The following is a 13,728-nucleotide window of genomic DNA, read 5'->3' as shown; positions in this document are numbered from 1 at the left end:
GAGATTGCCCCTCCTTCCCCGGCAGAGCATCTGGTGGATTCGAACCGTGCATCTCTGGGACTGTAGTTGCAGCTTCTTGCCACTAGGCCACCTGAGCTCCCCTTATTTATACTTTTTTAAAAGTTGCAAAATGTTTATAATGATAACAAAGGAAAGTATTAGAATAGATGAAACAGCAACAATGAATTTTAGAAAGAAGAATTGGTAAAAAACACATATGCAAATAATGGTATGACAGACAGAAAAGCAAATTAACAAATTGACAGGGGGAAAAAAAACTAATAAATTTTTTATTGTATTAGTCACTATAATAAAGAATGTTAAACATGTTTCCTACTTTTCCTGGAAAATGAAAACTCTAAATATTAAGGTTTATTTTGTTTTGGAGTATGAACTTTTTGTTCATGAACTTCTGAATATCATCTTAAAATCATTTATTTAGTATCTATGTTAGGCAAAGGCGCTCTGGTGTGGTCATCCACAGGGAGTCGTGCTGTTAAGCCAAAGGTGACCATTCTCTGAGAGTATGAGCACACCAGCTGTTCCACAGGAGAGAGATGGGCAATCTCCTCCAGTGCAATTTATTGCCTCCCAAAACCCACTGAAAAGTCAGCCATGAGTTGGTTCCATTTCAAAGGCAATGAACTTTGAGGTTGTTGGGAGTTTTTTGTTGTTGTTGTTTATATGTTAGATAGGAATCATGTTGATTAGGAGAGACACAAAGTAAAGGTTTGTTGTTATTGTTGTTGTGTACCACAGACTCAGAACCAATCCATAGCTGGCCCTCTGGTGGGTTTCCAGAAACAGTAATCTAATAGGAGGAGACTGTCCATCCTTCTCCCATGGAGAAGCTAGTGGCCTTGAACCAAGTGCCTTTGGGATTGCAGTATAGCTTCTTGCAACTAGGCTACCAGGGCTCCTTTGTATTAAAGAAAGAAAGGATGAAAATCTAGGTTATTGAATTATTTTCATTTCTTCTGCTAAAGCAGATAGCTAACGCCCATGATTATCTCTCTGACAATGACTTTGTTTTTCCATTTGCTCATGAAGTGGATCTGTCCATTTATTTTGGACTCAGTTCTACTCTGAACACATCAGGTTGCCATGAGTCGGAAGCAACTCAACAGCAACGGGTCACTGGTTGGTTTCGGTAATGCAGAATATCCAATGAGAGATTACTAACCAGCTCAGGAATGCTCTAGAATTGACTTTAGGATTTCCAAACCCAAACATCATAAAATAGTTATCAGTTTAATATCCATAGTGAGTACAACAAAGAGAAAAACCTAAGCTTGAAATTGTTCTTATCTTTTCCTTAAATATGCTCCCTCTCTGACCACTTCCATGCATGGCTTGCTAACTGCATTATAAAATGCTCATCATTTAGTTAGCTTGCCACCCTAAACACACATTAAAACATACACATAAAAATATATGGAATACGTTGACTCTAATCATTGCAGTATCTTAAAAATTATTATTTCAAGTGCATTTTTTTATTTTTACTATACAATACATAAATATCCAACTAATGGGTTTACCAGGTTTTATTTATTTCTTGTTTTCTGAAAACAGAATCCAGTCTTTTGCAACACTACATTGTTTTCATTTCCCCTGGAAGTCACTTACTAGTCCCTTTCTTTACTCAAGGGAGAGCCTATGGTCTATCACTGTAATGCCTCTGTTTCTTCACCTATCAAAATTCCAACCCTCATTAAAATCAATTATCACAATACCACATAACACCCTAGATCTAAATGTTGTTAAAAAAATCACACAACATTCTTGGGAAGTTTCACTTTAAATTCATTACACTAATTCTCAAATAAACATTCAGATCTGTCTGTCAATCATGCCTTTTCCTAGTTCATCAAGACAACTTTTTCAAATTGTCTCCTCTTTTTAAAAATCGAGCATCATTCACTAACCCATCACATTGAGAATTTAAAATAGAGGAAATGACTAAAGTCTGTTCTCATATCCCACCACTAAACTTATCAGCCTGATAGCATCTATATCTATTGCAAACCTTTCTACATCTCTGATTTATTGTTCCTAGCAAAGGCCAGCCCTTTTATGTTCTTGATTCCCAAGATGTGGTCAAGTCTGTTCTGATTCCCAATTTGACAAAGCAAAATGATCCTATGGAGTGCTAAGCTGTAATGTTTAGGACTTCAGACTGCCAGGTCTTTCTTCCATCGAGCCACTGGGCAAATCTGAACCACAAACCTATCAGTTAGAAGCTGGATTCCTAATCATTGAGCAAAGGCATGACTTCCTTATTTTTTACTGATTTCTATTTTCAGCGGCTGAGTTCCTCACCAACGGGATCCTATTAGTAAAAAAAAAAAATAAATCACTACCATATTATTTTACCAATTATAAGTGTCAACAATGCCCCAAGATTCCTGTAACCAGGTCATAGCTATACATAGAAATAAAATAAAAAGAAATCCAAGAGCTATTTTAATTTTACCAGGCTCCTTAGGAGTAGTAATTTTAATTACTGCAACACTGTATAAAATGGCCCCATAAAGTTAATAAATTCCATTAATCTGGGCTGGAGAGCTCTGGTGGACTAATAGAAAGGAGATGTACTACCAGTGTAGAGGCATGTGACTGAATCCAGCAGCTGCTCCACAGAAGGATGGGCAATATTCTCCTGTGTAATTTACTGTCTCCTAAAACCCGGTGGAGGGTCAGATGAGTTGGTTCTGCAATGGTACACAACAACAACCGTGGTGGTCCATCCAGGCTAGTTCCAGGATTCTTCTGTTGTTCACTGGTGCATAACCTGTATCTACCTGCTTAAAAATAGCTTATGAAAGTTGGGTTATAATTTATTACCTAAATGCTTTGAAACCAACACTGGTAACAGTGTGTAGATAGTTAAGAGAAGATGGCTACTTGGCTGAATTGAAAAGAAGCTATGTGTTCATGTTGTTGTTGCTATGTGATGTCAAAATGACTATGATTCAAAATGACCCCATAAGCAAAGGCTCTGAACTTTGCACTATGCTGATCCAAACTCACCAACTCTGACACACTTGACCTCACCACTACAGTCACTGTTAACAGTGACTACTTCGGGGAACTCTGGTGGTCTAGTGGCAAGAAGCTGCACTGCAATCCCAGAGGTATGTGGTTCGAATCCACCAGATGCTCTACTGGAGAAGGAGGGACAATCTCCTCCTGTACCAGTCAGATCTGACTTGATGGTACATGCACAAAAAAGTAATAAAATAAAATAAATTTTAAAAACACACACACACACACACACAAAAAACAATGACTACCTCATAGAAAGCCGTCTTCTCTTACACAGAGCCTACTTCTTTCCATTCATGATATCCTTACCCAAGAACTGGCCTCTACTGGCAACATGCCCTAAGTATGTGAGGTGAAGTTTCACCATCCTTGTCTCCAAGGAGCACCCTGGCTTAATTTTCTTCAAGATACACTCCTTTGTTCTCTTGGCAGTTCATGATATACTTAATACTCTTTTCCAGCATCACAACTCAAAGGAATAAATTTTCTCTCTGTCATCCTTTGTCAATGTCTAGCTTTCAGATGAATAGCAGCAATTAACACATGGATATACTTAATACTTTTTTCCAGCATCACAACTCAAAGGAATAAATTTTCTCTCTGTCATCCTTTGTCAATGTCTAGCTTTCAGATGAATAGCAGCAATTAACACATGGCTTGGATCTGGTACACCTTAGTCTTTAGATTGGCACTGGTGCTCTGTAGCACTCTGGAGAATTCCTTGACAACAGATATTCCCAAGGCAAGTCATCTTTTGATTTTCTATTCCTGATGCCAAAGGATCTGATTATGGATCCAAGTAAGATCAGATAGTACACAACTTCAATCATTTCTCCATCTATCTATTGACCTAGTGGTGAGGACTTTTATTTTATAGATGTTGAGTTGAGATGCAATCCTTGTTGAACACTATAGTCCTTGATCTTGTGCAGCAAGCACTTCAAATCCTCCTCTCTTTTGGTGAGCAAGGGTGTGTCATATATATATATATGACAATACAAATTAGTGGAAAATACAAGTAGATGGCTGCTAAGTCTTTAATAAATTCCATGATTGTATGAAGTTGCTTCTATTTACAAATCTCATTTCTGTTTGTGTAAGATGAAAAATCTTAGCAAAAACAGATGAATAAATAGAAATTTCCCCTTTTATCCTCTTTTATTGTTGATAGGTGAGTGAAGTAGGACTCATAGTGACTGTGAACAACAAATCTGAACCCTGTCCTATCCTGTGCCATCCTTACAAACTCTGACACACTTAAGGCCATTGCTACAGTCACTGTGTCAAGACACCTGGTTGAGGGCCCTCCTCTCTTTCACTGTGACCCTCCACCTTTCCAAGCATGATGTCCTCTCCAAAGAATAGCCACACCTAGGAACAGGTCCAAAGTATGTGAGACAAAGCTTTACACCTTTGCTTCCAAGAAACACTCTGGCTGCAGCTTCTCTAAGACACATCTGTTTGGTCTTTTGAGAGTCCATGGGATTTTAAGTACTCTTCTGTCATCTTTATGTATTGTCCAGTTCACAGATACATTGCAAGTGACTAAATTTCAAGTCCTATCCTTAAGAACAATAATGTGAATGATGGGATATCATCATCCACATGCATACAAGGAAGACTTGTTAATACAACAATTATTCAAATATGACCACTAACAGATGAAGCCAATCAGGAGAACTGAAGATTTTTACCAAATTTTTCAGTCTAAAGTTGACCAAACATGCAATTAAGACACATTTATAATAACCACTGACTGGAATGCAAATGTTGAAAACAATGAGGAAGGAAGGGTACTTGGAAAGTATGAACTTGGTGACAGAAATGAGACTGGAAATAGAAGGACTGAGTTTTCTATTCAATGATATATACATCACAAATATTAAAAAAAACCCCACAAAATCCAGTAACTTTGCACATGGACCTTACCAGAAGGACTTCACAGGTTACAGACTGACTACATCTGTGAAAGGAATCTTTACAGAAACTCAGTATCAGCAATTAAAGCTAGTGCAGGTCCTGACTGTAGAACATACTATCAATTATTCAGGTGTTAGTTCAAATTGAAGCTGAAGAAAATTAAAACAAGACCATGAAAATCAAAATATGATAGAATCTATCAAAACAGAATTTGAAACACTCAACACTAATGATTGAAAACCAAATAAGTTGTGGCATAAGATTAAGTATTATCATCTAGAGAGCAAAAGGTCACTAAAAAGACAAAGGATAAATAAAACACTAAAGTGGATGTCAGAAGAGACCCTGAAAATTGCACTAGAACATCAAGAAGACAAAACAATGAGATGCCGAAATAAGAGGTGAACAGATTTCAAACAGTAGCTTGGGAAGACAAACCAAAAGTATTGGAATGTGCAGAGACCTAGAACTGGAGAATAAAAAGAGAAGAACTTGCATAGCATTTATCAAGTTGAAGGAACTGAAAAAAAATTAAGTCTCAAGTTTCAATACTTAGAGATTAATGTTGTTGATTGCTTTAGAGTCGAGCACAACTCATAGAAATCCTATGAACAAAAGGCCTGAAGCCTTTCTATCATTATCGACATTTATCAAAGTTCATAGAGTTTCCAGAGGCATGTTGTTTAGGAAGTGTATGGGCAAAATCTTGAACAATCCAGGAAACATCAAAAGAAAATGGAGCGAATACAGAGAGTCACTGTACCAAAAAGAACTGGCTGACACGGAAATATCTCAGGAAGTACTATACAGTCAAGAACCAATGATAACGAAGGAAGAAATTCAAGCTGCGCTGAATGACTGCCAAACAGTAAGGATCCAAAACCAGATGGGATATCAGTTGAAATGTTTCAAATAACAGATTCAGTCCTGGATGTGCTCACCGACCCACCAGGAAATTTGGAGGATAGTTGTCTGACTGACTGACTAGAGATTATTGTTTGTTCCCATTCCCAAGAAAGGTGATCCAAAATTGGACAATATCACATGTAAGAAAAAAATTGCTGAGGAGCATACAACAATGGCTAGAATAGTACAGCCAGAGAACTACCAAAAATTCAAGCTGGATTTAGAAGAGGCTGAGACATCAGGGATAGCACAGCTGATGTAAAAAAACAAACAAACAAAAAAAAGCCCAAAAACCCCCCCAAAGAATGTCTATTTATGCTTTATTAACTAAGCTAAGGCATTTGTGTGAATAACAAATGATGATCAACATTGAGATGAATGGGAATTCCAGAATACTTTCTTGTGCTAGTGCAAAACTTACCTCGACCATGAAACTGGTGTGCAGAGCAAGAGAACACTACACGGTGTTCTCTTACTCAGTTTGGACAAAGCTTCTTGGCTTAGTTATAGATTCCAAATGGGCATAGTTGGGTGTTCTGGGATTTCCAGTCTTCTCATTGTTGGCCATGTTTTGTTATGATCCACACAGTCAGATGTCTGTGCATAGTCAATAAAACACAAATAGGCAATCTTTGGTATTCTCTGATTTAGCCAGTATCCATCTAACATCAGCAATAATATCCCTGGAATATGGTGAAAAAATATACAAACATGATACACACTTTCTTGGTCTCAATGCAATATCCAGTTGATCTGTTCAAAGTTTGGTGTTTTGGTTGCATACATGAACATAAACTCAAGTGTTCTGGAATTACTGTTCTTTGTAATTTCATCCATAATATGTTTTGATCCACATAGTTGGGTATCTTTGTATGGAAAAAAATCCCAAACCAACCAACCAAAAACAGGTAAAACATCTGTTTTTCTTCAGCTTTCAGCTATGACTCATCTGACAGTCACAGTGATATCCCTCATTCGTGTCCTGTTCTGAAGCCAGCTTGTATTTCTTGTACTTTCCTGTTATTATACTGCTACAACCATTTTTTTAAATTATCTTCAACAAAATTTTACTTCCTTATTGTATCAATGACATTGTTTCAGTTTCCATTTTCTATTGGATCACCTTTCTTTGGAATGGGCACAAACATGCACCTCTTCCAGTTGGTTAGTCAAGTAGAGGTCTTTGACATTTCTCAGCACAGGTATGTCAACACATCCAGCACAAGCATTTGCCCATGCCCCCAGTGCAACTTAATTTCTTTCTTCATTGCCCTTGGCTCTTAATCACATGCTGCCTCCTGAAATAGTTGAGCATTAAACAATTATTTTTGTCCAGTGATATTGTGCATTCCTTACATCCAATTTTTGTGCTCCCTATGTTTTTTAAACTTTTACCCAAATAAACTTTCAGAATTGCAATTAAAAAAAAAGACAACACAGCATGATTCAAAATTAGAAAAGGTGTGTGTCAGGGTTGTATCCTTTCTCCTTACCTATTTAATCGATATGCTCAGCAAATTGTTTGAGAAGCTGGATTCCATGAAGAACAATGGCATCAGGATTGGAGAAGACTTATCAATAACCTTTGGTAAGTAGATGACACAATCTTCTTTGCTCAAAGTGAGGAGTTTTTAAATCCCTTGCTGCAGAAGGTTATAAATTCCAGCCTTCAATATGAATTGCATCTCAGTATCAACAAATAAAATCTTTACCACTGGGCTAATAAGCAACATCTTGGAAGAAGGAGAAAGGATTGAGAATGTCAAAAACTTCATCTTACTTGGATTCACAATCAATACACTTGAGACCAGCAGTTAGGAGAACAGGAGACATTGGCCTGTGAATGCCTGTAGTCAGGGACCTCTTCAAACGAGTGAGGAGTAATGATGTCAGTCTGGGGACTAAGGTGCCTGTGATTCAGGCCATAGGCTTTTCTAGTCACTTGCTTTGTATTAAAAGCTGGACAATGAATAAGGATAACAGAAGAATAATTGATGACTTTGAACTGTGATGCTGGAGAAGAGTACTGAAGATCCCATAGACTGCCAAAAGAAGAAACAGATGTCTTTGAGAAGGTGGAGTCAGAGTGCTCTTTGGATACAAGGATAATGAGGCTTCTCACATACTTTGGGCATATTGCTAGGAGAGCTTATTCTGTAGAGAAGGACATTATGCTTGGAAAGGTAGAGGGGTAGTGAATGAGAGAAAGAGCCTTGACCAGGTCAGCTGACACACTGACTCCGGCAATGACTGTAAGGATAGCACAGAAGAGGACAGTGTTCAGATCAGTTGTTCGTAGAACTGCTAGAAGTTGTATTCAACTCCACGGCACCTAACGACAACAACTATTCCTACATAATAAATAACCATAAGTAAGTACACAGTGTTCAGTCAGATCTAACTCATAACTTGCTCTCTAGCTGGTTTCACTGTGGTTTCATCAGTAAACTGCACAGGAGATGGCCCATCTTTCTTCCATGGAGCCACTGGTGGAGTTGAAATGCATGCCTTTGGGCTGGCAGTGCATCTCTTTACTATTGTGCTACCAGAGCTCCCTAAATACATTGTAGTGGTGATATGTCAACATACAGATAAGAACACGATGACAAACAAAACCAAATATTGAATAATTTTATTTATTTACTGTTTTATACAACAAAAGGCAATGAGTAAAAGAAAGCGAAGAAGTGGTAGTCAATATTTAATTATTTTCCAATGTTCCTTTTTTTAAGACTATAAATGATAAAAAATATCAAATATTTGAGTTTATGCTATAATATTTGTTTCCAAGTACAGACACAAAGGAGCTTAATTTTTTCTTTCATAATCTAATGAATAATCTAAGCTTGAATCTTATTCATAAAGCACAATGTAGGAAAAATAATTTGTCTATTTTAAAACTCTAGGGATCTTTTCTAGTTCTACACTAAAGATGGCAAACTTCCACTTCAAGTGGGACAGAACCATGTGTGGCCTGTCAATGCTCCAGCCACCCAAAAGAAAAGCCAGACTACATAAAAAAATCATCTGTTTACAGGCAGGAGAGGATCGCTGCTGTAACAAAGGCTTGAGTGCCTAAAAGCTGAGGCGGGGTTAACTGGAGAGATGTGTAATCATTTCCCCACCCCCATACCTCCACACCAGATTTCTGCAGATTCTAGGCACCACAGACAAACCAGCCAAGTTTTTTTACAGTGACACAGGGCTGAAATGACAAAATTGGAGATGGAAGATGGATTACCCCCTCAAATAATTTTCTAAATTCTGAAGCTGTGTTATATGGAAAATAATAAAAAAACACGTAAGTCCCAAGCATATGAGAAAGAATAATTGAGAGCTTTGCAGTTTTACACTTAAGGGACAAAGGATAAGATACAGGATTTACCAGGAACAGCAACCCTAGTGAACGCTTAACCCTTAGCTAATTGCCCAAAGGCATCACTCAAAGTACAGGTTGAAACAAAATAGTATTTCTCATTCAGCTTTCATGAGAAAGTAATGTATTTTGGATGGTGACAGAAATGAATATGAAATTATTTCATGCAATAGGAGAGAAAGGGACAAATGGTCATATGATAAGCTGAGCAGATATAAAAGGGTTTGACTGCCCCCAATGCAAAAAAAAAAAAAAGATATGACCCACTGTGGAAGTAGATATGACCCACTGTGGAAGTAGTGAGAGTATTCTTAAATAGAAGCATTACATGCAGAGACAAATGTAGGTAGGTAGGCAGACAGAGAGACATAGAGAACTTCTCTGCTTTCTAGAATATCTGAGGAAATCTGAAAAAGGATGAAATAGTATTCTAAAAGAAAGAGTCAAAAGACTAACCACAAGCAACAAGCCTGTCAGGAAACATAAGGGCCTGCTTCAAAGTAGCAGTTATGAACATAAATCAACTTTATAAGGCACTGAGTGCTTCCCTACCCAAGCTGTGATCACGAAGATAAGGAAGAGAGTTGACTTTAACAACCTTGGGTTTTGCTGGTGAGTAGAGAAAAGGAAGACAGAGCAAGAGAACTAAGGTAAAAGTACACACAAATTGGTGATAATAAGGGGCCATGGTATCTAAGCAAAGCTGAGAAAAAAAAGGCTTGATAAATAGTGAAAAAAAAGTAACAAGTAAAAAAATATTATAATGTATCAATGGAGCTGAAAAATCGCTGGAGTTAGGATTCTAGAGAGAATGAGCTGAAAAGACAGTAGGTGGTGTCAGAAAGTGGGATACTTGACACTGACTGATAATGACAAAGAATAGGATATGGCCATGAAATGCACATTTGACGGGATGGGGAGCAGACACCTGAGAAGAGAAATGCAAGGAAATGAGAGCCCAGAATATTTTTTTAAATAATAGAAACATTTTAAATTACGAATATGCATGACAGAAGTAGAGTGAAGAAAGACAGTGAAATAGAGGCTAAGAGCCTTAGAGTGTGGGGGAATGATATGGTAGTTTATCAATAACTATCACAGGAAAGGTTACTTGTGGTATAACCTAATATAAGAGCCTCAAAGTTATGGGTATTTAGGAAAGGAAAATAACCTGCTAGTCTAAAAGAACAAATGAGAAACATGTCTCTAGACCAGTGGTATAATTGATGTGATAAAGAATATAGCCACTACTTGAAAGGACTATAGTACAAACTGTTAGCTCAGGGAGTTTTAGTTAGAGCAGGAAGAAGATCATTCAGAAAATAATATACTAATAAAATCTGATTCCTTTATCAATGTTTAAAGAAATTTGATAACTGAGAATAAAACCATATTAAATACAAAATCTCAGCCCACAAAAGAGATTTTAGTAAGATATTTTATATACAAGTGATTATTTTTAAAACTAAACAGTTTTTTTGGAACAATTTAACAGTTACGTGAAGAAATAAGAATGTATTTATTCGAAGAATAGTGCACCAAAATGTAAATTAATTTTAATATGTCTAACCATTGTGATACTAATTATCTAATATTAAGGAGTAATGTGAATTAAGCACATAGGAGGAATAGTAATTTTTTTTTAAGAGTGGGAGTGGTCTAAACATATGCTTTTACAGAGACATGCAGTTACCTGAGACAAAGCAGCATCACGTTCTTCCAACACTGCATTCATTTCTTCTGCAGTTATTCTCTTTTTACATTCCTGGGCCTTGTAGATTCTATCCACAATTATAGCTCCATTCTTCTCAATAGTTATCCCTGTGTCTGCATTGTTTATTCTGTTCAGTAATTCCTGTAATGTCTACCAACACCATTATATGTTAGTCAGACATGAAGTTTTAATATATTTTATTTAATATAGGGTTTTAATTAATAGGCACATGTGAATTGTAAATTGACTGAGTGAAGTTATTGAATTTTCATACTGCAGCAAAGATGTACATTATTAGTGTGTCAATTCTTCTTTTTCCCACATCTTAGTTCTTGAAACCCACTCAATTGAACTTAAGCCTCTAAGATATAAGACTGACATCAAGAAATCTCCTCAGAGAATGGCTTACCATGTCATTTTCTTCAGGGTTAATATTTTCTAGCCTAGAAAAAAGGGACACAGAAAGCCTCATCAGTAGCATTTCCTTAGTGCAGCAAAATGAGTTCGCTTTTTAAATCTTTAGAACCTCAAGTAATTTCATTCGACTAGTCTTTAGAGTCAACCATGACACTGAACATATTAAAGTGCCACCTGCTCGACTCCATCTTTCAATAATGCTCCATATCTTCTGCACTGAATTCAGACTGTTAAGTTATTAATGTTTACTGCTATATATGACTACAAGGATCAATTGTTCATATGTGCTTAGATGAAGAAAGTTCCCCAGTGATAGACATGTTCATTCTCATCATTATATTTATTCCTGGACTTTCAATTCTTACAGAAACTGTATTTCAACTCTCTTTTGGACACTATCACAAATAAAACAATGCAAGTATTTTTATTGCAAAGTTTAGCTATTCCCTTAAAAGCAATGACAAATAATTACCATTAAATTTGACCTGAAAATCTCTTGTTATTACTTATTTGTTAAAACACTACCTAGAAAGGTCGGCCCAAACAAAATCATGTTTGAGTGGCTATTACTATACATTCTATTTTTCATAATTTATCTATAATTATTTAAATCAAGGAAAAATAAATTTGCTCTCCTAATAAGGGCAATTTTGTCTTATGAGAGCAATAAAGTATTTGCTAAAAAGTCAATGTTGATGAACTGAAGAAGTATGGTAAAAGAAGGGAATCTGATTTAACAAATATTTTAAAAATAATTTAAGCAACAGCTTTATTGGGTAAATTGGGAAAAGAATCTGAAATAAGTATTGTTGAAATTACTGATTCTACAATAGTCTAAATTACGTTGAAACTGTATTAAAAAGTACAATCATACTAAACTACACTAAAAAGTACATGACCCTGTTTTCTCAGGTTGGGTTTTCTTTATTTCTATGTGCTTCTATGCCTTAATATCCTCGCCCAACTGCACACCAAACGATACCAGAAAAAATTAGTATTAAGACACTCAACAGATACACTACCAAAAAAATTCCAAACTCCACAAATTAATGGAATCTCTATGGCTAAAAGTACCAATTTTAAAAGACAGCTGTATAACAAGGGGGAAAAAAATTAAAGATGACTTCACAGCAGTTCAAGCTAATGGTGAACACAATGCTTTTACATCATACAGCTTTAATTATATATAAATCACTAAGACATCCTACTCAAGTCTACACTTAAAAGCAAATACCCTCACTTGATACTTTTCTTTCTCAAAATACACAGCAGTTTTACAGATGCTGCTTCATAAAAGCTTGATTTGCAACAACTATGAAGATAAACATTTCTTTTTCTTCAATTAAGAAGCATATCAGAAAATAAAGAAGCATATTAGGAAAGTATAAAATTGATATAGTTTCATTTATAATCACAGTAAAAGTATTTGAAAAAAATAATATCAGGAACATTTTATCATTTAACTATTAAATAAACAATACTTTTTAAGGAAGTCATATGTAGGAGGGACATTTATCTCACTCTTAGGGTTTTTTACATGAAATTTTACTAAAAGCAAATAACCGTAATTTCAAATAAAATTCAATTTAAACTTTAATATATTTTCCAATCACTTTATTAAACATCATTAATTTAAAATGTGACAATACATATATAACTGAACATTTAAACTAATAAGATTCTTGGAAACCTTTGCAAAAGAAATAATATTTATTTAAAGTTACAAATTCTATGTTTAGTTTCAAAGTATCATTGATGAACATTAGGAAAATGACAGTGTAAACAGATTAACAATTTTGTATATTCCAAATAATCAGTATTTCTTAAGTGTATGGAATTTGTATGTAACACGAACTATTTTTGAGGTACAGTAATGTGATGAATTATTCATTTAAGAAGAGGGAGATGGAGAGTTCAAACACTTCAAATTCACACATTTCAATAAGATATTTACACAAATATTATCTGGCAAAAATAATTTTTTTTAAAAATTGAAATAAAAATTTTATTATAAACAGTCACTTATAATAAAGCTTGAATTTGTGAAAGAAATGTATAATAGACCTTTGGAAGCACATAAATTTGCAACCTACTTCACGATATATGATTGTCACTAAAGATGCATAACATCTACATGTTTTCAGCAGTGTAGTCTGCAAGTCCTAGAAATATATGAGCCAAGTTATTTATTTGGATCTCAACCTAGATTTATTATAACTCTTTATAATTGATGTAAATATAGTGATAACTGGCCATAACAGGAAAGATAAAACTTTATTGGGTAACTTGGGGATGGAAATTTACTTAGTAGCTTTCAATAGAAACCTGGCAAGAGAGAAAAAAAAAA

The 13,728-nt window shown here is 35.5% G+C and overlaps 1 protein-coding gene across 1 annotated transcript in view; it reads right to left on the bottom strand.

Annotated features, from left to right (window-relative positions):
- MIPOL1 (mirror-image polydactyly 1) overlaps window positions 1–13,728 on the bottom strand; it is a 358,287-nt gene that overhangs the window by 305,987 nt on the left and 38,572 nt on the right. The window contains exons 5-6 of the mRNA XM_006891563.1: window positions 11,374–11,407; window positions 10,944–11,114 (exon numbers count right to left, since the gene is read on the bottom strand). Of these exons, the coding sequence (XP_006891625.1) occupies window positions 10,944–11,114; window positions 11,374–11,407 (205 nt within the window). The remainder of the gene's footprint in view (window positions 1–10,943; window positions 11,115–11,373; window positions 11,408–13,728) is intronic.

Source organism: Elephantulus edwardii, unplaced genomic scaffold (assembly GCF_000299155.1).
Source record: "Elephantulus edwardii isolate Elephantulus edwardi_28Jun2011 unplaced genomic scaffold, EleEdw1.0 scaffold00100, whole genome shotgun sequence".
Lineage (NCBI taxonomy): Eukaryota > Metazoa > Chordata > Mammalia > Macroscelidea > Macroscelididae > Elephantulus > Elephantulus edwardii.
Note: the sequence above shows the minus strand (reverse complement) of the source record. Positions and strands in the feature narration are given on the sequence as shown.